This window comes from Taudactylus pleione, unplaced genomic scaffold (genome assembly GCF_031769625.1).
Source record: "Taudactylus pleione unplaced genomic scaffold, aTauple2 ptg000902l, whole genome shotgun sequence".
NCBI lineage: Eukaryota > Metazoa > Chordata > Amphibia > Anura > Myobatrachidae > Taudactylus > Taudactylus pleione.
Genome location: NW_028285303.1, coordinates 590,015 through 617,826, shown reverse-complemented (window position 1 = coordinate 617,826; position 27,812 = coordinate 590,015). Strand labels below are relative to the sequence as shown.

The following is a 27,812-nucleotide window of genomic DNA, read 5'->3' as shown; positions in this document are numbered from 1 at the left end:
CTGTTGTCTGGTACACAGTAATCATGTCATGGCTGATAGCTGTGGTCAGAGACAAAGTTGGGGTCTGGTACACAGTAATCATGGCATGGCAGACAGCTGTGGTCAGAGACAAAGCTGGGGTCTGGTACACAGTAATCATGGGAAGGCTGATACCTGTAGTCAGAGACAAAGCTGGGGTCTGGTACACAGTAATCATGGCATGGCTGAGAGATGTGGCCAGAGACAAAGCTGGGGTCTGGTACATAGTAATCATGGCATGGCTGATAGATGTGGTCAGAGACAAAGCTGTGACCTGGTATACAGTAATCATGGCATTGCTGATAGCTGTGGTCAGAGACAAAGCTGAGTTATGGTACACAGTAGTCATGGCATGGCTGATAGCTGTTGTCAGAGACAAAGCTGGGGTCTGGTACACAGTAATCATGGCATGGCTGATAGCTGTCTTCAGAGACAAAGCTGGGGTCTGGTACACAGTAATCATGGCATGGCTGATAGCAGTGGCCAGAGACAAAGATGGGGTCTGGTACACAGTAATCTTGGCATGGCTGATAGCTGTTGTCAGAGACAGAGCAGGGGTCTAGCACAAAGTAATCAAGGGATGGCTGATAGCTGTGGTCAGAGACAGAGCAGGGGTCTAGTACATAGTAATCATGGCATGGCTGATAGATGCGGTCAGAGACAGAGCAGGGGTCTAGTACAAAGTAATCATGGCATGGGTGATAGCTGTGGTCAGAGACAGAGCAGGGGTCTAGTACAAAGTAATCCTGGCATGGCTGATAGCTGTGGTCAGAGACAGAGCAGGGGTCTAGTACATAGTAATCATATCATGGCTGATAGATGTGGTCAGAGACAAAGCTGGGGTCTGGACAACAGTAATCTTGGTATGGCTGATAGCTGTGGTCAGAGACAAAGCTGGGGTCTGGTAAACAGTAATCATGGCATGGTTGAGAGCAGTGGCCAGAGACAAAGCTGGGGTCTGGTACACAGTATTCATGTCATGGCTGATAGCTGTGGTCAGAGACAAAGCTGGGGACTGGTACACAGTAATCATGCATGGCTCAGAGCTGTGATCAGAGACAGAGCTGGGGTCTGGTACACAGTAATCATAGCATGGCTGATAGATGTGGTTAGAGACAGAGCTGGGGTCTGGAACACATTAATCATGGCATGGCTGATAGCTGTTGTCAGAGACAAAGCTGGGGTCCGGTGCACAGTAATCGTGGCATGGCTGATAGATGTGGTCAGAGACAAAGCTGGTATCTGGTACACTGTAATCATGGCATGACTGATAGCTGTGGTCAGAGACAAAGTTGGGATCTGGTACACAGTAATCATGGCATGGCTGATAGCTTTGGTCAGAGACAAAGCTGGGGTCTGGTATACAGTAATCATGGCATTGCTGATAGCTGTGGTCAGAGACAAAGCTGGGGAGTGGTATACAGTAATAATGGCATGGCTGATAGCTGTGGTCAGAGACAAAGCTGGGGCCTGGTACACAGTAATCATGGCACTGCTGATAGCTGTGGTCAGAGACAATGCTCGGATGCGTTACACAGTAATCATGGCATGGCTTATAGCTGTGGTCAGAGACAAAGCTGTTGTCTGGTACACAGTAATCATGTCATGGCTGATAGCTGTGGTCAGAGACAAAGTTGGGGTCTGGTACACAGTAATCATGGCATGGCAGACAGCTGTGGTCAGAGACAAAGCTGGGGTCTGGTACACAGTAATCATGGGAAGGCTGATACCTGTAGTCAGAGACAAAGCTGGGGTCTGGTACACAGTAATCATGGCATGGCTGAGAGATGTGGCCAGAGACAAAGCTGGGGTCTGGTACATAGTAATCATGGCATGGCTGATAGATGTGGTCAGAGACAAAGCTGTGACCTGGTATACAGTAATCATGGCATTGCTGATAGCTGTGGTCAGAGACAAAGCTGAGTTATGGTACACAGTAGTCATGGCATGGCTGATAGCTGTCTTCAGAGACAAAGCTGGGATCTGGTACACAGTAATCATGGCATGGCTGATAGCTGTTGTCAGAGACAAAGCTGGGGTCTGGTACACAGTAATCATGGCATGGCTGATAGCTGTCTTCAGAGACAAAGCTGGGGTCTGGTACACAGTAATCATGGCATTGCTGATAGCTGTGGTCAGAGACAAAGCTGGGGTCTGGTACACAGTAATCATTGCATGGCTGATAGCTGTTTTCAGAGACAAAGCTGGGGTATGGTACACAGTAATCATGGCATGGCTGATAGCTGTGGTCAGAGACAAAGCTGAGTTATGGTACACAGTAATCATGGCATGGCTGATAGCTGTCTTCAGAGACAAAGCTGGGACCTGGTACACAGTAATCATGGCATGGCTGATAGCTGTTGTCAGAGACAAAGCTGGGGTCTGGTACACAGTAATCATGGCATGGCTGATAGCTGTCTTCAGAGACAAAGCTGGGGTCTGGTACACAGTAATCATGGCATTGCTGATCGCAGTGGCCAGAGACAAAGATGGGGTCTGGTTCACAGTAATCATGGCTTAGCTGATAGCTGTTGTCAGAGACAGAGCAGGGGTCTAGTACAAAGTAATCATGGGATGGCTGATAGCTGTGGTCAGAGACAGAGCAGGGGTCTAGTACATAGTAATCATGGCATGGCTGATAGATGCGGTCAGAGACAGAGCAGGGGTCTAGTACAAAGTAATCATAGCATGGCTGATAGCTGTGGTCAGAGACAGAGCCGGGGTCTAGTTCATAGTAATCAAGGCATGGCTGATAGATGTGGTCAGAGACAAAGCTGGGGTCTGGTGCACAGTAATCATGGCATGGCTGATAGATGTGGTCAGAGACAAAGCTGGTATCTGGTACACAGTAATCATTGCATGGCTGATAGCTGTAGTCAGAGACAAAGTTGGGATCTGGTACACAGTAATCATGTCATGGCTGATAGCTGTGGTCAGAGACAAAGCTGGGGTCTGGTACACAGTAATCTTGGCTTGGCTTATAGCTGTGGTCAGAGACAAAGCTGGGGTCTGGTATACAGTAATCATGGCATTGCTGATAGCTGTGGTCAGAGACAAAGCTGGGGAGGGGTGCACAGTAATCAAGGCAAGGCTTATTGCTGGGGTCAGATGCAAATCTCTTGACTGGTACACAGTAATCATGGCATGGCTGATAGCTGTGGTCATAGACAATGCTGGGATCCAGTACACAGTAAACATGGCATGGCTGATAGCTATGGTCCGCGACAGAGCTGGGGTCTGGTACACAGTAATCAGGGCATGGCTGATAGCTGTGGTCAGAGAAAAAGCTGGGGACTGGTACATAGTAATCATAGCATGGCTGATAGCTGTGGTCAGAAACAACACTGGTGTCTGGTACATACTAGTTATGGCATGGCTGATAGCTGTGGTCAGAGACAAAGCTGGGGTCTGGTACACAGTAAACAAGGAATGGCTGTTAGCTGTTTTCAGAGGCAAAGCTGGGGTCTGGTACATAGTAATCATGGTATGGCTGATATCTGTGGTCAGAGTCAAAGCTGGGGACTGGTATACAGTAATCATGGCATGGCTGATAGCTGTGGTCAGAGACAAAGCTGGGGTCTGGTACACAGTAATCAAGGCATGGCTGATAGCTGTAGTCAGAGACAAAGCTGGGTTCTGGTACACAGTAATCATGGCATGGCTGATAGCTGTGGTCAGAGACAAAGCTGGGGACTGGTACACAGTAATCTTGGCATGGCTGATATCTGTGGTCAGTGACAAAGCTGGGGTCTGGTACACAGTAATCATGGCATGGCTGATAGCTGTGGTCAGAGACAAAGCTGGGGTCTGGTACACAGTAAACATGGAATGGCTGATAGCTGTGGTCAGAGACAAAGCTGGGGTCTGGTACACAGTAATCATGGCATGGCTGATAGCTGTTGTCAGAGACAAAGCTGGGGTCACAGTAATCATAGCATGGCTGATAGCTGTTGTCAGAGACAAAGCTGGGGTCTGGTACACCGTAATCATGGCATGGCTGGAAGCTGTTGTCAGAGGCAAAGCTGGGGTCTGGTATACAGTAACCATGGCGTGGCTGATAGCTGGGGTCAGAGACAAAGCTGTGGTCTGGTACAGAGTAATCATGGCATGGCTGATAGCTGTGGTCATATACAAAGCTGGGGTCTGGTACACAGTAATCATAGCATGGCTGATAGCTGTGGTCAGAGACAATGCTGGGGTCTGGTACACAGTAATCATAGCATGGCTGATATATGTGGTCATAGATAAAGCTGGGGACTGGTACACAGTAATCATGGCATAGCTGATAGCTGTTGTCAGTGTATCACATCTGTGTCCCACTCCGTATATATTCATTCTTTCTAAACCTCCTTTATGTTACCATAGGAAACATAATGGAGGATTAGACAGAATGTATATTTACGCAGTGGGACACAGATGTGATACACTGATTGATACTGAGACCCTTTGATATATCCACAGTATACCTGATACAACTGCTTGTAAATGCACCGCTGTCCACATACATCTCCAGTTGGTGCTCTGTATGTTCTGATCAAGCTCCACGCTCTCCAGATATTGTGCATGTAACAGTGAGTACGGCTGTATAAACTTACTAACATGCAATACACCACTGTCGTTAACTCCTGAACTGTTTGCTGACTGTGAGGGTCCACTGTTGTGTACTATTATTATGCTTATACCATTGCCAAGTAGTAGACACATATAACATAATCAAAGCTAAAATATACAGTAGCCAGCAACAGGAGAATGCAGAGAGTGCTGGATATGGGTATAAGAACTCTATAATCTGGTAACATGGTCACTGGTGTCAGACACCAAAGATGAAGCCGGTGTGATTAAGGGGCCTATTCATTAAACATAAAAATTCTCTGGAGGTAATTAGCTTTAGAACTCTCATGGAGTTCTAGCTAATTATAGGTGGAATTCATCATTCCACCTCTCCATAAGTATCCATTCCGAAAGCTGTCATTTTTGCGATGACAGCTTTTCGGGAAATAGATACTTTTCCTGCCTACACTACCTTATCGCATCTGGAAACAGTGCTGCGCATGCGCTGTTACATCTGTAAAACCAGCGCATGCGCAGCACTGCCTACAGATGTGTTAAGTTTCGTACCCCCCCGACCACCCCCACCCCCCTCCGCTCACCTTCCCTCCCCCCCAACTTACCTGTCAGCGCAGCAGCCTCCGGCTCCATCCTGCTGGTCTGTCGTGTGGTTTCCCAGCAGACCACATGACAGATTAGAAAAAAAAATATTTTTTTTTTTGTGTAAACTTTCTTGTGCTCTGCTGGGGAGCACACATGTCTGACCAGCCTCCGGAGCCTGTGGATGGAGCAGAGCGCCAGAGGGACTCGTCGGGGGACCTGCACATGCGGATACAGGTAAATTTCACCTGCTATTCACCACCTCACAGTGGCGAATAGTAACTGCATCAAATTCCGAAAATTGATAATTTTAGGAATTTGATGAATACCATAATTTCCTCATCCCCATACTAATGTACTAATTTACCCATACTAATGTACTAATGTACTAATGTACCCATACTAATGTACTAATTTACCCATACTAATGTACTAATGTACTAATGTACTAATTTACCCATACTAATGTACTAATGTACTAATGTACTAATGTACTAATTTACCCATACTAATGTACTAATGTATGGGGAGTGTGGAAATTAATGCAGGGGAACTTAGCAAGGAGATATCTGTGATATCTCCTGTGGTAAGTGGCTACATGAATACCAAAATAACGTTATTTAAGAAAAATGTCCTTAAAAACGTTATTTTAGTGTTGATGAATAGGCCCCTGAGGCTGTGGTTTGTGTCTAGTAATAAGAAGTGCCCTAAGACTAACAGAGAATATTGGAGTCATTTGTTATTTTATATAAGTAAAGTTAATAGCAGACTCACGCTCAGTGACGGCCTTTATAGAAAAAATTACTTAGTACTTTTACCCTCAGTAGATGTGACAATATATTAATGGGAGGATGAGCCTTGTGTCATGTATTCATTATAATCTAAATGTAACTATTGCATTTCCACTGAGGGTAGACAGGACACATTCATCTGTAAATGTAATTAGGACTTTTCAATTTTACATTAATATGTTTGATACATAGAATAATATGTAATAGGAGGCTAGTTATATACAGAATCATAAACAGAACTACTTTTGTGGACTTATCATTACCCTATTCTGTTGCAATATTACTTAGTTCCTTGCTAAGGGGGCAGCTGGGGTACTATAATATAACACTTGGAATAGTTCTAAATGTCGGATGGGTACAGAATCCTGATGCTGGCATCCTGACAGGGTTAAAATACTGACACTTGCCAGACAGTATTCTAACCCTCCCCCTCTCCCTACCCTAACCCTAAACCTGAATCTAACCTCCCCCATAGTGTTTAAACCTAACCTCCCCACCCCGCACCCTAAACCTAACCATACCCCCTATTTGTCTAACCTTCCCCCCAACCCAGCTATTTACCTTTGGTATGCTGGCACTGAGATTATAACAGGTGTCGGGATTCTGGCGCTGGTATTCTCAGTGCTGGTATCCTTTGCACCAGGATATTGAACTGATCCCTTAAATGCATCTATATTTATTTCCATAAACAATCTTATGATACAACTGGGATTTTTTAAGCAATTTTCAGGTGACAAAAAACTATTAAGGTATATATTGGTACTATAAGCAATTCTTTATAATTTAGTCTGCCCCAGTATAATTTTTCTCGAGTTCAATTCAGGTTTTATAAGCAGAATATACATCTTTGGGAAAAATATACAGCCCAGAACTCCAGCACATGAGGACAATATGGCGAATATCTCCACAGCCACCGCGTCTTTCCCTTTGGTGCTCAGATAGGCCGGGATCATTGCAATCCAGACACTGGAGAACACCAACATGCTGAAGGTGATGTACTTGGCCTCATTAAAACTATCCGGTAATGTCCTCACCATGAAAGCCAGAACAAGGCTCACAGCCGCCAGGATCCCCATGTAACCCAACACAGAGTAAAACCCAATCACCGACCCTTCATTACACTGAATGATGATCATTCCCTGATAGGAGTGATGGTCATACTCCTGGTAGGGAGGAGAAACAGACAGCCAGATACCACAGATCAGAGCTTGGACAGAGGAGCACACAATCACTACATAATTAGACACTTTGAGTGTGACCCACTTTCTCCAGGGACTGCCAGGTTTGGTGGCTTTGAAAGCAATGCAGACAGTGACCGTCTTGGCCAGTACAGAAGAGACAGCTGTGGAGAAGAAGATCCCAAATGATGTCTGTCTCAGCCTGCAGGTTATATCCAGAGGCCGACCGAGGAACAAGAACACAGAGAAGAAGCTCAGCAAGATGGAGACCAGGAGAATGAAGCTTACAGCCCGATTATTGGCTTTCACAATGGGAGTGTCCCAGTAATAAATAAAGTTCCCTAATATAAATAATGTTATGGCAGAGAAAGATAAAGCTGTTACTGCAGAAATTAGCAACACAATGTCCTTCTCATATGACAGAAAGTCGTACAATTTGGGAATACAGCTCACTTTTCTCTCATCTGGCCATTCTTCATCAGGACATCTATGGCAGCTCTCACTGTCTGTGATGAAATATACAATAACACATAATATCTGTGTGGCCAATAATTTGTTTAATAAAAAAAAATTCTAAAACATCCATAGTAAATAAAACTCTACAGGAACAATGTATAACACAATTCACTGGTAATAGTCTTGCTGTGCTTCTACCTAAAATGCTTCATCATGTGGTTGACCAATTAAGGGATGTACTGTCAATGGAACAGTATGGCCAGGGCTGCCGACAGCCAAACTGGGCCCAGGTGACAGGTTGCATGGCCTAATCATGGGAGATTTTCAGGTCATCTGTCACAGCGCTGGAGCAATGATGAATTAATTCAGATTCCGTGACTATTTATAATGTCAGTTATCAGGGCCCAAATGGAATAGACCCTTAAGCATGTTACTGTTACAATAAAAAAATGTGCAGATGTCTACATTCAATTATTTTTAGCTGTGGTGACTGTGCAGGTACAGTATGTGATAGATGTGGTGACTGTGTATGTACAGTAGGTGATAGATGTGGTGACTGTACATGTACAGTAGGTGATAGTTTCCGTGACTCTGCATGTACAGTAGGTGATAGTTGTGGTGACTGTGCATGTACAGTATGTGATAGATGTGGTGACTGTGCATGTACAGTATGTGATAGCTGTGGTGACTGTGTATGTACATTATGTGAAAGCTCTGGTGACTGTGTATGTACAGTATGTGATATATGTGGTGAATGTGCTTATACAGTGTGTGATAGCTGTGGTGACTGTGTATGTACAGTATGTGATTGCTGTGGTGACTGTGTATGTACAGTAGGTGATAGCTGTGGTGACTGTGCATGTACAGTATGTGATAGCTGTGGTGACTGTGCATGTACAGTATGGGATAGATGTGGTGACTGTGCATGTACAGTAGGTGATAGCTGTGGTGACTGTGTATGTACAGTATGTGATAGATGTGGTGACTGTGTATGTACAGTATGTGATAGCTGTGGTGACTGTGTATGTACAGTATGTGAAAGCTCTGGTGACTGTGTATGTACAGTATGTGATATATGTGGTGACTGTGCTTATACAGTGTGTGATAGCTGTGGTGACTGTGTATGTACAGTAGGTGATAGCTGTGGTGACTGTGCATGTAGAGTAGGTGATAGTTGTGGTGACTGTGCGGGTACAGAAGGTGATAGTTGTGGTGACTGTGCAGTAAGTGATAGTTGTGGTGACTGTGCTGGTACAGTATGTGATAGATGTGGTGACTGTGCAGGTACAGTATGTGATAGATGTGGTGACAGTGCATGTACAGAATGTGATAGCTGTGGTGACTGTGTATGTACAGTATGTGATAGTTGTGGTGACTGTGCATGTACAGTATGTGATAGGTGTGGTGACTGTGTAAGTACAGTATGTGATAGCTTTGGTGACTCTGCATGTACAGTATGTGATAGTTGTGGTGACTGTGCATGTTCAGTGTGTGATAGCTGTGGTGACTGTGCATGTACAGTGTGTGATAGATGTGGTGACTGTGCATGTACAGTGTGTGACAGATGTGGTGACTGTGCATGTACAGTATGTGATAGCTATGGTAACTGTGCATGTACAGTATGTGATAGCTTTGGTGACTGTGCATGTACAGTATGTGATAGATGTGGTGACTGTGCATGTACAGTGTGTGATAGATGTGGTGACTGTGCATGTACCAGTGTGTGATAGATGTGATGACTGTGCATGTGCAGTATGTCATAGGTGTGGTGACTGTGCATGTACAGTATGTGATAGCTGTGGTTACTGTGCATGTACAGTATGTGATAGATGTGGTGACTGTGCATGTACAGTATGTGATAGATGTGGTGACTGTGTATGTACAGTATGTGATAGCTGTGGTGACTGTGCATGTACAGTATGTGATAGATGTGATTGTGTATGTACAGTAGGTGATAGATGTGGTGACAGTGTATGTACAGTATGTGATAGATGTGGTGACAGTGTATGTACAGTATGTGATAGCTGTGGTGACTGTGCATGTACAGTATGTGATAGCTGTGGTGAATGTGCATGTACAGTATGTGATAGCTGTGGTGACTGAATGTACAGTATGTGATATATGTGGTGACTGTGCATGTACAGTAGGTGATAGATGTGGTGACTGTGCATGTACAGTAGGTGATAGATGTGGTGACTGTGCCGGTACAGTAGGTGATAGATGTGGTGACTGTGCAGGTACAGTATGTGATAGATGTGTTGACTGTGCAGGTACAGTATGTGATAGATGTGGTGACAGTGCAGGTATAGTATGTTATAGATGTGGTGACTGTGCATGTACAGTAGGTGATAGATGTGGTGAACGTGCATGTGCAGTAGGTGATAGCTGTGGTGACTGGGCATGTACATTATGTGATAGATGTGGTGACTGTGCATGTACAGTAGGTGATAGATGTGGTGACTGTGCATGTACAGTAGGTGATAGATGTGGTGACTGTGCAGGTACAGTAGGTGATAGATGTGGTGACTGTGCAGGTACAGTATGTGATAGCTGTGGTGACTGTGCATGTACAGTAGGTGATAGATGTGGTGACTGTGCATGTACAGTAGGTGATAGATGTGGTGAACGTGCATGTACAGTATGTGATAGCTGTGGTGACTGTGTATGTACATTATGTGATAGATGTGGTGACTGTGCAGGTACAGTAGGTGATAGATGTGGTGACTGTGCAGGTACAGTAGGTGATAGATGTGGTGACTGTGCAGGTACAGTAGGTGATAGATGTGGTGACTGTGCAGGTACAGTAGGTGATAGATGTGGTGACTGTGCAGGTACAGTAGGTGATAGATGTGGTGACTGTGCATGTGCAGTATGTGATAGCTGTGGTGACTGTGCATGTACAGTATGTGATAGTTGTGGTGACTGTGTATGTACAGTATGTGATAGATGTGGTGACTGTGCATGTACAGTATGTGATAGTTGTGGTGACTGTGCATATACAGTATGTGATAGTTGTGGTGACTGTGCATGTACAGTATGTGATAGTTGTGGTGACTGTGCATGTACAGTATGTGTTATATGTGGTGACTGTGCATGTACAGTATGTGATAGTTGTTGTGACTATGCATGTACAGTATGTGATAGATGTGGTGACTGTGCATGTACAGTATGTGATAGATGTGGTGACTGTGCATGTACAGTATGTGATAGATGTGGTGACTGTGCATGTACAGTATGTGATAGATGTGGTGACTGTGCATGTACAGTTTGTGATAGATGTGGTGACAGTGTATGTACAGTATGTGATAGATGTGGTGACTGTGCATGTACAGTATGTGATAGATGTGGTGACTGTGCATGTACAGTATGTGATAGTTGTGGTGACTGTGCATGTACAGTATGTGTTATATGTGGTGACTGTGCATGTACAGTATGTGATAGTTGTGGTGACTGTGCATGTACAGTATGTGATAGCTGTGGTGACTGTGCATGTACAGTTTGTGATAGATGTGGTGATAGTGTATGTACAGTATGTGATATATGTGTTGACTGTGCATGTACAGTATGTGATAGGTGTGGTGTCTGTGCTGGTACAGTATGTGATAGATGTGGTGACTGTGCATGTACAGTATGTGATATATGTGGTGACTGTGCATGTACAGAATGTGATAGTTGTGGTGACTGTGTATGTACAGTATGTGATAGATGGGGTGACTGTGCATGTACAGTATGTGATAGGTGTGGTGTCTGTGCTGGTAAAGTATGTGATAGATGTGGTGACTGCATGTACAGTATGTGATAGTTGTGGTGACTGTGTATGTACAGTATGTGATAGATGTGGTGACTGTGCATGTACAGTATGTGATAGTTGTGGTGACTGTGTATGTACAGTATGTGATAGATGTGGTGACTGTGCATGTACAGTATGTGATAGGTGTGGTGTCTGTGCTGGTACAGTATGTGATAGATGTGGTGACTGTGCATGTACAGTAGGTGATAGCTGTGGTGACTGTGCATGTACAGTAGGTGATAGCTGTGGTGACTGTGCATGTACAGTATGTGATAGATGTGGTGACTGCATGTACAGTATGTGATAGATGGGGTGACTGTGCATGTACAGTATGTGATAGATGTGGTGACTGTGCATGTACAGTATGTGATAGGTGTGGTGTCTGTGCATGTACAGTATGTGATAGATGTGGTGACTGTGCATGTACATTATGTGATAGCTGTGGTGACTGTGCATGTACAGTAGGTGATAGCTGTGGTGACTGTTCATGTACAGTATGTGATAGTTGTGGTGACTGTGCATGTTCAGTATGTGATAGGTGTGGTGTCTGTGCTGGTACAGTATGTGATAGATGTGGTGACTGTGTATGTACAGTATGTGATAGATGTGGTGACTGTGTATGTACAGTATGTGATAGCTGTGGTGACTGCATGTACAGTATGTGATAGATGTTGTGACTGTGCATGTACAGTATGTGATAAATGTGGTGACTGTGCATGTACAGTATGTGATAGTTGTGGTGACTGTTCATGTACAGTATGTGATAGATGTGGTGACTGTGCATGTACAGTATGTGATAGGAGTGGTGTATGTGCATGTACAGTATGTGATAGATGTGGTGACTGTGCATCTACATTATGTGATAGCTGTGGTCACTGTGCATGTACAGTATGTGATAGTTGTGGTGACTGTGCATGTACAGTATGTGATAGTTGTGGTGACTGTGCATGTACAGTATGTGATAATTGTGGTGACTGTTCATGTACATTATGTGGTAGTTGTGGTGACTGTACATGTACAGTAGGGGTGAGCGGGTTCGGATTTCTGAAATCCGAACCCCACCGAGCCCTCACGATCCGAGGCCGATCCGAGTCAGGCTCGACTTTTCCCGCCTGACTCGGATCTGAAATCGAGGCAAAACATCATCATTCCGCCTTCCGGGTCTCGCAGGTTTTGGATCCTATATAAGGTTCCCTACGTCGGCTCCATTTTCTCACTCGACTGTGGACAGTGAAGAGGGAGGGTGGGAGTTAGGGCTGGCTGGGCTGTGTAGTGTAGTGTAGTGTAGTGTTGTAGTGTAGTGTAGTGCAGTGTAGTGCTGTGCTGCACTGTGCTGCTGTTTTCCATAGGGGCCCTGTCCACTACTTCAAAGTCCATAGGGGCTGGCTGGACTGTGTTGTGCAGTCAGTTGTCCATAGGGGCTGTGTCCACTCCAAAGTCCTGTGCAGTGTCCCAGTCCTAAAGGGGTGCTGTAGTGTTGTCCAGGGGGTGCTCTGTCCCTCAGGGGTGCTCCCCCCAAGTGCTAAAAAAAAAATATTTTTTCTGTGTTTGTGAATTGTGTGCACTGTGGCTGCACGTGCATCAAGAAAGGATCAGCGCCAAGCGTGCGCCTGTGTCACATAAGTAAAAGGCCGGCTGGCTTGTCCGTTAAAGGGTCCTGTAACCCCCAAAGGGCACTCCAAACAAAATAAAAATATATATTTTTTTGTGTTTGTGAATTGTGTGCGTAGTAGCCGCACGTGCATCAACAAAGTAGTGCCAAGCGTGCGCCTGTGTCCCTAAAGTAAAAGGCCGGCTGGCTTGTCCATTAAAGGGTGCTGTAACCCCCAAAGTACACTCCAAACAAAATAAAAAATATTTTCTGTGTTTGTGAATTGTGGGCCTGATTCAGAGCCACTCGCTCTTTGCGGTCTTTCGTTTTCTAAAAAGGGGTGGCTATTCAAATGAACCGTTCACACTTTGCGGTCTGTTCACGCCTCTAAGTCTGAACGAGCGAGCAAAACATGCGAACGTAAATTTGAAAAATACGCCCCCTAGCCGCTCGCACCATACGTCATGTCCACTATTTATTAGATTAATCGAGTAAATCGAACAGCGTCTGAACTGCTCACTATTCTAGTGGTTGGTTTTTTCAACCACTATTTTGCGAGCAGTTCTAAGTTAAAAAAAACCAAGTGACGTGGTCAATGACGCTGATGGATTAATTATGCACTCCCTTAAAACGCCCATTTTGACCTTTAAGCACGCCTGCGATCGGATCTCCACTCCTCATTTTCAAGCACCTTCCCCTGTTACCACCCACATATGCCTCATTCTGTCACTCAAAATAGCAGGCATTCGCTATTTTGCGAGCACTTTAATTTCGGCCGCACTGACTGGTTCGCGCATGCGTATAATGATCCGTACGCATGCGCAGTTGGGCAAACATTGCTCGGAGCGAACGAGCTGCCACTTACGAGTGGCTCTGAATCAGGCACTGTGTGCGCAGTAGCCGCACGTGCATCAACAAAGTAGTGCCAAACGTGTGCCTGTGTCATAAGTAAAGGCCCAGCTGATTTCTTAAAGGGTGGTGTAACCCACAAAGTGCACTAGTCTGCAACAAAAATAAAAAATAATTTTCTGTGTTTGTGTGCGCCTTAGCCGCACTTACATATCAATATAACATAAATGGAAGAACAAACTTTCTCCGATAAAAATAAAATAGGGAAAGATCAAGAACCACTTCCTCCTAATGCTGAAGCTGCTGCCACTAGTCATGACATAGACGATAACATGCCATCAACGTCGTCTGCCAAGGCCGATGCCCAATGTCATAGTAGAGGGCACATACAATCCCAAATGGCAAAGTTCAGGAAAATGACCTTGAAAAAAACATTTAAATGATCTGAAGAGAAACGTAAACTTGCCAATATGCCATTTACGACACGGAGAGTCAAGGAATGGCTAAGGTCTTTCCCTATGTTCATGACTGGTGGTACAGCTTCACATGACGATGGAAGCCCTCCTCCCACTAAAAAAATCAAAAGAGTTAAGCTGGCAAAAGCACAGCGAAGAACTGTGCATTCTAAGAAGATATCACAAATCCCCAAGGAGAGTCCAAGTGTGGTGGTGGTTGCAATGCCTGACCTTCCCAGCACTGGACGGGAAGAGGTGGCTCTTTCCACCATTTGCACGCCCCCTGCAAGTGCTGAAAGGAGCAGTCACAGTCCACTTGCTGATATGCAAATTGAAGATGTCACTGTTGAAGTACAACAGGATGAGGATACTGGTGTAGCTGGCGCTGAGGAGGAAGTTGACGAGGAGGATTCTGATGGTGATGTGGTTTGTTTAAATCATGCTCCGGGGGAGACAGTTGTTGTCCGTGGGATGAAAAAGCCCATCACGGTCATGCCTGGGCAGAAGACCAAACATTCCACCTCTTTGGTCTGGCAATATTTCTATCCAAATCCAGACAACAACTGTCTTGCCATATGTACCATATCTAAAGGTGAAATAAGTAGGGGTAGGGACGTTAACCACCTAGGAACATCCTCCCTTATACGGCACCTGCAGCGCTTTCATAAAAAGTTACTGTCAAGTTCAGAAACTTTGGCTAAGCAGTCCAGGGACACCTAAATCCCGTTGTCCTGTTGTATCCAAGCGCCTGCAAACCACTCCGTCAACTCCCTCCTCGTCAATTTCCTCCTTAGTCAGGATCGGAAGTAGTCCTGCAGGCCATGTCACTGGCATGACTGACTCTCCTATCCGGGATTCCTCCGGAGGATCCTGCATTGCTACGCCTCCTGCTGCCGCTGCTGCTGTTGCTGCTGCTGGGAGTCATTTATCTTCCCAGAGAGGAAGAAGGAACACCACTACTTTTACTAAATAATTGACCCTCCAACAGTCCTTAGCGAGGAGGATGAAGTACGACAGCAGTCATCCTGAAGCAAAACGTATAACTGAGGCCTTGACTGCTATGTTGGTGTTAGACGTGCGTCCGGTATCCGCCATTAGTGCAGTGGGATTTAGACAATTGATGGAGGTAGTGTGTCCGTGGTTCCAAATCACATCTAGATTCCACTTCACTAGGCAGGCGATACCGAGACTGTACAGATATGTCAGAAAAAGTGTCCTCAGTGTCCTGAAAAATGCCATTGTACCCAATGTCCACTTAACCACGGACATGTGGAAAAGTGGAACAGGGCAGACTAAGGACTATATGACTGTGACAGCCTACTGGGTAGATGTATCACCTTATGCAGCAACAGAAGCATCGTCACCAGTAGCAGCATCTCAGAAACGCCAGCTCGTTTTAAGGCAGGCTACGCTGTGTATCACCGGTTTCAGTAAGAAGCACACCGCCGACAACCTCTTAGAGAAACTGAGGGAAATCATCGCCCAGTGGCTTACCCCACTTAGACTCTCCTGGGGATTTGTGATATCTGACAACGCCACCAATATTGTGCGGGCATTACATCTGGGCAAATTCCAACACGTCCCATGTTTTGCTCAAACAATAAACTTGGTGGTGCAGAATTTTCTGAAAAGCGACAGGGGCATGCAGGAGACGCTTTGGGTGGCCCGAAAAATTTCTGGCCACTTTCGCCATTCAGTGACTGCGTGCTGAAGACTGGAGCGCCAACAAACACTCTTTAACCTGCCCTGCCATCACCTGAAGCAAGAGGTTGTGACGCGGTGGAACTCAACCGTCTATATGCTTCAGAGGATGGAGGGGCAGCAAAAGGCCATTCAAGCCTATACATCCACCTATGACATAGGTAAAGGTGGGGGTATGCACCTGACTCAAGCGCAGTGGAGAATGATTTCCGTGTTGTGCAAGGTTCTCCAGCCCTTCGAACTTGCCACACGTGAAGTCAGTTCAGACACTGCCAGCTTGAGTCAGGTCATTCCCCTCATTAGGCTTTTGCAGAAGCAGCTGGAGAAAGTGAAGGAAGAGCTAAGACAGAGCGATTCTGCTTGGCATGTGGGACTTGTGGATGAATCCCTTCATTCGCTTTGCCAGGATTCCAGGGTGGTCAATCTGTTGAAATCAGACCACTACATTTTGGCCACCGTGCTCGATCCTAGGTTTAAAGCCTATGTGGTGTCTCTCTTTCCGGCCGACACAAGCCTGCAGAGGTGCAAAGACCTGCAGGTGAAAACACTGTCAGCTGAAGCAGAAAGTGACACGTCAACAGCTTCTTCATTTTCTCCTGCAACTGGGGCTGCCAGGAAAAAACTTAGTTATGCTAAGCAACCCGCTGGCAGTGATGCAGGGCAGGCAGGACCAAGTTTGGACATCTGGTCCAGTCCGGAGGACCTGGCAACAATTTCTGACATGTCTACTGTCACTACATATGATACTGTCACCATTGACAGAATGGTGGAGGATTACATCGGTGACAGCATCCAAGTAGGCATGTCAGACAGTCCATACCTGGACTGGCAGGAAAAAGAGGCAATTTGGAGGCCCCTGTACAAACTGGCTCTATTTTACCTGAGTTGCCCCCCCTCCAGTGTGTACTCCGAAAGAGTGTTTAGTGCAGCCGGGAACCTTGTCAGCGAAAGGCGTAGGAGGTTGCTTCCACAAAATGTGGGGAAGATGATGTTCATAAAAATGAATTATCAACTCTTCCAGGGAGACCAGCCTCCAGAACGTACAGAGGGACCTGTGGTGGTGGATTCCAGTGGGGACGAGTTAATACTCTGTGAGGATGAGGATGTACACAACACTGAAGAGGGTGAGGAATCGGTGGATGAGGAGGATGAGGATGACATCTTGCCTCCGTAGAGCCAGATTGTGCAGGGACAGATTAATTGCCAGCTTGTTTTGTGGGGGCCCAAACGAACCAATCATTTCAGCCTCAGTTGTGTGGCAGACCCTGGCACTGAAATGATTGGTTTGTTAAAGTGTGCATTTTCTGTTTATACAACATAAGGGTGGGTGGCAGGGCCCAAGGACAATTCATCTTGCACCTCTTTTTTTCCTTTGCATTATGTACAGTTTGGGGCCTAGTTTTTCAAACTGCCATCCTGTCTGCCACTGTAGTATCACTCCTAGATGGGTCACGTGTTTGTGCCGCCCACTCGTGTTGCTTAGCATAGTCATCCAGCTACCTCGGTGCAACCTTTTGGACATAAAAACACTATTGTGAGGTGTGAGGTGTTCAGAATAGACTGGAAATAAGTTGAAATTAAGGTTATTGAGGTTAATAATAGCATAGGAGCAGAAAAACCAACACATTCTATGGTTTTAGCTGTTTTTATGTTTTTTTTTAAAAAAATACAGATCCAAACCACAAAACCCAGAACCCAAAACAAGAAAGGGTGGTTTTTGCCAAACCAATCCAGATGCAAAACACAAAGAAAGATCCAGATCCAAAACCAAAACACAAAACACGAAAAGTGGCCAGTGCACACCCCTAATGTACAGTAGTTGATAGTTGTGGTGACTGTGCATGTACAGTGTGTGATAGTTGTGGTGACTGTGTATGTACAGTGTGTGATAGCTGTGGTGACTGTGCAGGTACAGTATGTGATAGTTGTGGTGACTGTGTATGTACAGTGTGTGATAGTTGTGGTGACTGTGTATGTACAGTGTGTGATAGCTGTGGTGACTGTGCATGTACAGTAGGTGATAGCTGTGGTGACTGTGCATGTACAGTATGTGATAGCTGTGGTGACTGTGCATGTACAGTGTGTGATAGTTGTGGTGACTGTGTATGTACAGTGTGTGATAGCTGTGGTGATTGTGCATGTACAGTAGGTGATAGCTGTGGTGACTGTATGTATAGTGTGTGATAGATGTGGTGACTGTGCTTGTACAGTATGTGACAGTTATGGTGACTGTGCAGGTACAGTATGTGATAGTTGTGGTGACTGTGCTTGTACAGTATGTGATAGTTGTGTTTACTGTGCATATACAGTATGTGATAGATGTGGTGACTGCATGTACAGTATGTGATAGCTGTGGTGACTGTGTATGTAAAGTATGTGACAGCTGTGGTGACTGTGCAGGTACAGTATGTGATAGCTGTGGTGACTGTGCATGTACAGTATGTGATAGTTGTGGTGACTGTGCATGTACAATATGTGATAGATGTGGTGACTGTGCATGTTCAGTGTGTGATAGCTGTGGTGACTGTGCATGTACAGTGTGTGATAGATGTGGTGACTGTGCATGTACAATATGTGATAGCTGTGCTGACTGTGCATGTACAGTATGTGATAGATGTGGTGACTGTGCATGTACAGAATGTGATAGATGTGGTGACTGTGTATGTACAGTATGTGATAGATGTGGTGACTGTGCATGTACAGTAGGTGATAGCTGTGCTGATTGTGTATGTACAGTATGTGATAGCTGTGGTGACTGTGCATGTACAGTATGTGATAGATGTGGTGACTGGGTATGTACAGTATGTGATAGATGTGGTGACTGTGCATGTACAGTAGGTGATAGCTGTGCTGACTGTGCATGTACAGTATGTGATAGCTGTGCTGACTGTGCATGTACAGTATGTGATAGCTGTGGTGACTGCATGTACAGTATGTGATAGCTGTTGTGAATGTGCATGTAAAGTATGTGATAGCTGTGGTGACTGTGCATGTACAGTATGTGATAGGTGTGGTGAATGTGCATGTACAGTATGTGATAGTTGTGGTGACTGTGCATGTACAATATGTGATGATGTGGTGACTGTGCATGTTCAGTGTGTGATAGCTGTGGTGACTGTGCATGTACAGTGTGTGACAGATGTGGTGACTGTGCATGTACAGTATGTGATAGCTGTGGTAACTGTGCATGTACAGTATGTGATATATGTGGTGACTGTGCATGTACAGTGTGTGATAGATGTGGTGACTGTGCATGTACCAGTGTGTGATAGCTGTGGTGACTGTGCATGTACAATATGTGATAGCTGTGGTGACTGTGCATGTACAGTATGTGATAGTTGTGGTGACTGTGCATGTACAATATGTGATAGATGTGGTGACTGTGCATGTTCAGTGTGTGATAGCTGTGGTGACTGTGCATGTACAGTGTGTGATAGATGTGGTGACTGTGCATGTACAGTTTGTGCCAGATGTGGTGACTGTGCATGTACAGTATGTGCCAGATGTGGTGACTGTGCATGTACAGTATGTGATAGCTGTTGTAACTGTGCATGTACAGTATGTGATAGATGTGGTGACTGTGCATGTACAGTATGTGATAGATGTGGTGACTGTGCATGTACCAGTGTGTGATAGCTGTGGTGACTGTGCATGTACAATATGTGATAGCTGTGGTGACTGTGCATGTACAGTATGTGATAGATGTGGTGATTGTGCATGTACAGTATGTGATAGCTGTGGTGATTGTGCATGTACAGTATGTGATAGATGTGGTGATTGTGCATGTACAGTAGGTGATAGATGTGGTAACTGTGCATGTACAGTATGTGATAGATGTGGTGACTGTGCATGTACAGTGTGTGATAGATGTGGTGACTGTGCATGTACCAGTGTGTGATAGCTGTGGTGACTGTGCATGTACAGCATGTGATAGATGTGGTGACTGTGCATGTACAGTATGTGATAGATGTGGTGATTGTGCATGTACAGTATGTGATAGCTGTGGTGACTGTGCATGTACAATATGTGATAGCTGTGGTGACTGTGCATGTACAGTATGTGATAGCTGTGGTGACTGTGCATGTACAATATGTGATAGCTGTGGTGACTGTGCATGTACAGTATGTGATAGATGTGGTGATTGTGCATGTACAGTAGGTGATAGATGTGGTGACTGTGCATGTACAGTAGGTGATAGATGTGCTGACTGTGCATGTACAGTAGGTGATAGCTGTGCTGACTGTGCATGTACAGTATGTGATAGATGTGGTGACTGTGCATGTACAGAATGTGATAGATGTGGTGACTGTGCATGTACAGTAGGTGATAGATGTGGTGACTGTGCATGTACAGTATGTGATAGATGTGGTGATTGTGCATGTACAGTATGTGATAGCTGTGGTGACTGTGCATGTACAATATGTGATAGCTGTGGTGACTGTGCATGTACAGTATGTGATAGCTGTGGTGACTGTGCATGTACAGTTTGTGATAGCTGTGGTGACTGTGCATGTACAATATGTGATAGCTGTGGTGACTGTGCATGTACAGTATGTGATAGCTGTGGTGACTGCATGTACAGTATGTGATAGCTGTTGTGAATGTGCGTGTAAAGTATGTGATAGCTGTGGTGACTGTGCATGTACAGTATGTGATAGGTGTGGTGACTGTGCATGTACAGTATGTGATAGTTGTGGTGACTGTGCATGTACAATATGTGATGATGTGGTGACTGTGCATGTTCAGTGTGTGATAGCTGTGGTGACTGTGCATGTACAGTATGTGATAGCTGTGGTGACTGTGCATGTACAGTATGTGATAGCTGTGGTGACTGTGCATGTACAATATGTGATAGCTGTGGTGACTGTGCATGTACAGTATGTGATAGATGTGGTGATTGTGCATGTACAGTAGGTGATAGATGTGGTGACTGTGCATGTACAGTAGGTGATAGATGTGGTGACTGTGCATGTACAGTATGTGATAGATGTGGTGACTGTGCATGTACAGAATGTGATAGATGTGGTGACTGTGTATGTACAGTATGTGATGATGTGGTGACTGTGCATGTTCAGTGTGTGATAGCTGTGGTGACTGTGCATGTACAGTATGTGATAGGTGTGGCGACTGTGCATGTACAGTATGTGATAGTTGTGGTGACTGTGCATGTACAATATGTGATGATGTGGTGACTGTGCATGTTCAGTGTGTGATAGCTGTGGTGACTGTGCATGTACAGTGTGTGACAGATGTGGTGACTGTGCATGTACAGTATGTGATAGCTGTGGTAACTGTGCATGTACAGTATGTGATAGATGTGGTGACTGTGCATGTACAGTGTGTGATAGATGTGGTGACTGTGCATGTACCAGTGTGTGATAGCTGTGGTGACTGCATGTACAATATGTGATAGCTGTGGTGACTGTGCATGTACAGTATGTGATAGATGTGGTGACTGTGCATGTACAGTATGTGATTGATGTGGTGATTGTGCATGTACAGTATGTGATAGATGTGGTAACTGTGCATGTACAGTGTGTGATAGATGTGGTGACTGTGCATGTACAGTAGGTGATAGATGTGGTTACTGTGCATGTACAGTATGTGATAGATGTGGTGATTGTGTATGTACAGTAGGTGATAGATGTGGTGTTTGTGTATGTACATTATGTGATAGATGTGGTGACTGTGCATGTACAGTAGGTGATAGCTGTGCTGACTGTGCATGTACAGTAGGTGATAGCTGTGCTGACTGTGCATGTACAGTATGTGATAGCTGTGCTGACTGTGCATGTACAGTATGTGATAGCTGTTGTGAATGTGCATGTAAAGTATGTGATAGCTGTTGTGAATGTGCATGTAAAGTATGTGATAGCTGTGGTGACTGTGCATGTACAGTATGTGATAGGTGTGGTGACTGTGCATGTACAGTATGTGATGATGTGGTGACTGTGCATGTTCAGTGTGTGATAGCTGTGGTGACTGTGCATGTACAGTATGTGATAGGTGTGGCGACTGTGCATGTACAGTATGTGATAGTTGTGGTGACTGTGCATGTACAATATGTGATGATGTGGTGACTGTGCATGTTCAGTGTGTGATAGCTGTGGTGACTGTGCATGTACAGTGTGTGACAGATGTGGTGACTGTTCATGTACAGTATGTGATAGCTGTGGTAACTGTGCATGTACAGTATGTGATAGATGTGGTGACTGTGCATGTACAGTGTGTGATAGATGTGGTGACTGTGCATGTACCAGTGTGTGATAGCTGTGGTGACTGTGCATGTACAATATTAGATAGCTGTGGTGACTGTGCATGTACAGTATGTGATAGATGTGGTGACTGTGCATGTACAGTATGTGATAGATGTGGTGATTGTGCATGTACAGTATGTGATAGCTGTGGTGACTGTGCATGTACAGTAGGTGATAGATGTGGTTACTGTGCATGTACAGTATGTGATAGATGTGGTGATTGTGTATGTACAGTAGGTGATAGATGTGGTGACTGTGCATGTACAGTATGTGATAGATGTGGTGACTGTGTATGTACAAAAGGTGATAGATGTGGTGACTGTGCATGTACAGTATGTGATAGATGTGGTGATTGTGTATGTACAGTAGGTGATAAATGTGGTGACTGTACATGTACAGTATGTGATAGATGTGGTGACTGTGCATGTACAGTAGGTGATAGCTGTGCTGACTGTGTATGTACAGTATGTGATAGCTGTGGTGACTGTGCATGTACAGTATGTGATAGATGTGGTGACTGTGCATGTACAGAATGTGATAGCTGTTGTGAATGTGCATGTACAGTATGTGATAGATGTGGTGACTGTGCATGTACAGTAGGTGATAGATGTGCTGACTGTGTATGTACAGTATGTGATAGCTGTGGTGACTGTGCATGTACAGAATGTGATTGCTGTTGTGAATGTGCATGTACAGTATGTGATAGCTGTGGTGACTGTGTATGTACAATATATGATAGCTGTGGTGACTGAATGTACAGTATGTGATATATGTGGTGACTGTGCATGTACAGTAGGTGATAGATGTGGTGACAGTGCATGTACAGTGTGTGATAGCTGTGGTGACTGCATGTACAGTATGTGATAATTGTGGTGACTGTGTATGTACAGTATGTGATAGTTGTGACTGTGCATGTACAGTATGTGATAGCTGTGGTGACTGCATGTACAGTATGTGATAGTTGTGACTGTGCATGTACAGTATGTGATAGCTGTGGTGACTGTGCATTGACAGTATGTGATAGCTGTTGTGAACGTGCATGTACAGTATGTGATAGTTGTGACTTTGCATGTACAGTATGTGATAGCTGTGGTGACTGGGCATGTACAGTATGTGATAGATGTGGTGACTGTGCATGTACAGTATGTGATAGTTGTGGTGACTGTGCATGTACAGTATGTGTTATATGTGGTGACTGTGCATGTACAGTATGTGATAGTTGTGACTTTGCATGTACAGTATGTGATAGCTGTGGTGACTGGGCATGTTCAGTATGTGATAGCTGTGGTGACTGTGCATGTACAGTATGTGATAGCTGTGGTGACTGTGCATGTACAGTAGGTGATAGATGTAGTGACTGTGTATGTACAGAGTGTGATAGGTGTGGTGACTGTGCATTTACAGTATGTGATAGATGTGGTGACTGTGCAAGTACAGTAGGTGATAGATGTGGTGACTGTGCATGTACAGTATGTGATATATGTGGTGACTGTGCATGTACAGTATGTGATAGTTGTGGTGACCTTGTATGTACAGTATGTGATAGATGTGGTGACTGTGCATGTACAGTATGTGATAGGTGTGGTGTCTGTGCTGGTACAGTATGTGATAGATGTGGTGACTGTGCATTTACAGTATGTGATAGATGTGGTGACTGTGCATTTACAGTATGTGTTAGATGTGTTGACTGTGCATTTACAGTATGTGATAGATGTGGTGACTGTGCATGTACAGTAGGTGATAGATGTGGTGACTGTGCATGTACAGTATGTGATAGATGTGGTGACTGTGTATGTACAGTATGTGATAGTTGTGGTGACTGTGCATGTACAGTGTGTGATAGCTGTGGTGACTGTGCATGTACAGTAGGTGATAGCTGTGGTGACTGTGCATGTACAGTATGTGATAGCTGTGGTGACTGTGCATTTACAGTACGTGATAGATGTGGTGACTGTGCATGTACAGTATGGGATAGATGTGGTGACTGCATGTACAGTATGTGATAGATGTGGTGACTGTGCATGTACAGTATGTGATAGTTGTGGTGACTGTGCATGTACAGTATGTGATAATTGTGGTGACTGTGTATGTACAGTATGTGATAGCTGTGGTGACTGTTCATGTACATTATGTGGTCGTTGTGGTGACTGTACATGTACAGTAGGGGTGAGCGGGTTTGGATTTCTGAAATCCGAACCCCACCGAGCCCCCACGATCCGAGGCCGATCCGAGTCAGGCTCGACTTTCCCGCCTGACTCGGATCTGAAATCGAGGCAAAACATCATCATCCCGCCTTCCGGGTCTCGCGGGTTTTGGATCCTATATAAGGTACCCACGTCAGCGCCATTTTCTCACTCGACTGTGGACAGTGAAGAGGGAGGGTGGGAGTTAGGGCTGGCTGGGCTGTGTAGTGTAGTGTAGTGTAGTGTTGTAGTGTAGTGTAGTGCAGTGTAGTGCTGTGCTGTGCTGCACTGTGCTGCTGTTGTCCATAGGGGCTCTGTCCACTACTTCAAAGTCCATAGGGGCTGGCTGGACTGTGTTGTGCAGTCAGTTGTCCATAGGGGCTGTGTCCACTCCAAAGTCCTGTGCAGTGTCCCAGTCCTAAAGGGGTGCTGTAGTGTTGTCCAGGGGGTGCTCTGTCCCTCAGGGGTGCTCCCCCCAAGTGCTAAAAAAAAAATATTTTTTCTGTGTTTGTGAATTGTGTGCACTGTGGCTGCACGTGCATCAACAAAGGAGCAGCGCCAAGCGTGTGCCTGTGTCCCATAAGTAAAAGGCCGGCTGGCTTGTCCGTTAAAGGGTGCTGTAACCCCCAAAGGGCACTCCAAACAAAATAAAAATATATATTTTTTTGTGTTTGTGAATTGTGTGCGTAGTAGCCGCACGTGCATCAACAAAGTAGTGCCAAGCGTGCGCCTGTGTCCCATAAATAAAGGGCCAACTGGATTGACCACTAAAGGGTGCTGCAACCCCCAAAGGGCACTCCAAACAAAATAAAAAAAAATTTCTGTGTTTGTTAATTGTGTGCACTGTGGCTGCACGTGCATCAATGAAGGAGCAGCGCCAAGCGTGCGCCTGTGTCCCTTAAGTAAAAAGCTGGCTGGCTTGTCCATTAAAGGGTGCTGTAACCCCCAAAGTACACTCCAAACAAAATAAAAAAATATTTTCTGTGTTTGTGAATTGTGGGCCTGATTCAGAGCCACTCGCTCTTTGCGGTCGTTCGTTTTCTAAAAAGGGGTGGCTATTCAAATGAACCGTTCACACTTTGCGGTCTGTTCACGCCTCTAAGTCTGAACGAGCGAGCAAAACATGCGAACGTAAATTTGAAAAATACGCCCCCTAGCCGCTCGCACCATACGTCATGTCCACTATTTATTAGATTAATCGAGTAAATCGAACAGCGTCTGAACTGCTCACTATTCTAGTGGTTGGTTTTTTCAACCACTATTTTGCGAGCAGTTCTAAGTTAAAAAAAACCAAGTGACGTGGTCAATGATGCTGCTGGATTAATTATGCACTCCCTTAAAACGCCCATTTTGACCTTTAAGCACGCCTGCGATCGGATCTCCACTCCCCATTTTCAAGCACCTTCCCCTGTTACCACCCACATATGCCTCATTCTGTCACTCAAAATAGCAGGCATTCGCTATTTTGCGAGCACTTTAATTTCGGCCGCACTGACTGGTTCGCGCATGCGTATAATGATCCGTACGCATGCGCAGTTGGGCAAACATTGCTCGGAGCGAACGAGCTGCCACTTACGAGTGGCTCTGAATCAGGCACTGTGTGCGCAGTAGCCGCACGTGCATCAACAAAGTAGTGCCAAGCGTGTGCCTGTGTCATAAGTAAAGGCCCGGCTGATTTCTTAAAGGGTGGTGTAACCCACAAAGTGCACTAGTCTGCAACAAAAATAAAAAATTATTTTCTGTGTTTGTGTGCGCTTTATCCGCACTTACATATCAATATAACATAAATGGAAGACCAAACTTTCTCCGATAAAAATAAAATAGGGAAAGATCAAGAACCACTTCCTCCTATTGCTGAAGCTGCTGCCACTAGTCATGAAATAAACGATAACATGCCATCAACGTCGTCTGCCAAGGCCGATGCCCAATGTCATAGTAGAGGGCACATACAATCCCAAATGGCAAAGTTCAGGAAAATGACCTTGAAAAAAACATTTAAATCATCTGAAGAGAAACGTAAACTTGCCAATATGCCATTTACGACACGGAGAGTCAAGGAATGGCTAAGGTCTTTCCCTATGTTCATGACTGGTGGTACAGCTTCACATGACGATGGAAGCCCTCCTCCCACTAAAAAAATCAAAAGAGTTAAGCTGGCAAAAGCACAGCGAAGAACTGTGCATTCTAAGAAGATATCACAAATCCCCAAGGAGAGTCCAAGTGTGGTGGTGGTTGCAATGCCTGACCTTCCCAGCACTGGACGGGAAGAGGTGGCTCTTTCCACCATTTGCACGCCCCCTGCAAGTGCTGAAAGGAGCAGTCACAGTCCACTTGCTGATATGCAAATTGAAGATGTCACTGTTGAAGTACAACAGGATGAGGATACTGGTGTAGCTGGTGCTGAGGAGGAAGTTGATGAGGAGGATTCTGATGGTGATGTGGTTTGTTTAAATCATGCTCCGGGGGAGACAGTTGTTGTCCGTGGGATGAAAAAGCCCATCACGGTCATGCCTGGGCAGAAGACCAAACATTCCACCTCTTTGGTCTGGCAATATTTCTATCCAAATCCAGACAACAACTGTCTTGCCATATGTACCATATCTAAAGGTGAAATAAGTAGGGGTAGGGACGTTAACCACCTAGGAACATCCTCCCTTATACGGCACCTGCAGCGCTTTCATAAAAAGTTACTGTCAAGTTCAGAAACTTTGGCTAAGCAGTCCAGGGACACCTAAATCCCGTTGTCCTGTTGTATCCAAGCGCCTGAAAACCACTCCGTCAACTCCCTCCTCGTCAATTTCCTCCTTAGTCAGGATCGGAAGTAGTCCTGCAGGCCATGTCACTGGCATGACTGACTCTCCTATCCGGGATTCCTCCGGAGGATCCTGCATTGCTACGCCTCCTGCTGCCGCTGCTGCTGTTGCTGCTGCTGGGAGTCATTTATCTTCCCAGAGAGGAAGAAGGAACACCACTACTTTTACTAAATAATTGACCCTCCAACAGTCCTTAGCGAGGAGGATGAAGTACGACAGCAGTCATCCTGAAGCAAAACGTATAACTGAGGCCTTGACTGCTATGTTGGTGTTAGACGTGCATCCGGTATCCGCCATTAGTGCAGTGGGATTTAGACAATTGATGGAGGTAGTGTGTCCCCGGTTCCAAATCCCATCTAGATTCCACTTCACTAGACAGGCGATACCGAGACTGTACAGAAATGTCAGAAAAAGTGTCCTCAGTGTCCTGAAAAATGCCGTTGTACCCAATGTCCACTTAACCACGGACATGTGCACAAGTGGAACAGGGCAGACTAAGGACTATATGACTGTGACAGCCTACTGGGTAGATGTATCACCTTATGCAGCAACAGCAGCATCGTCACCAGTAGCAGCATCTCA

General features: G+C 45.2%; 1 protein-coding gene across 1 annotated transcript in view; it reads right to left on the bottom strand.

The window, feature by feature from the left end:
• Nucleotides 1-6,733: 6,733 nt before the first annotated feature.
• Nucleotides 6,734-27,812, bottom strand: part of LOC148474004 (vomeronasal type-2 receptor 26-like) — a 112,865-nt gene continuing 91,786 nt past the window's right edge. Inside the window, exon 3 of the mRNA XM_088459218.1 lies at nucleotides 6,734-7,641. Coding sequence (XP_088315344.1) covers nucleotides 6,734-7,641 — 908 coding nt within the window. The remainder of the gene's footprint in view (nucleotides 7,642-27,812) is intronic.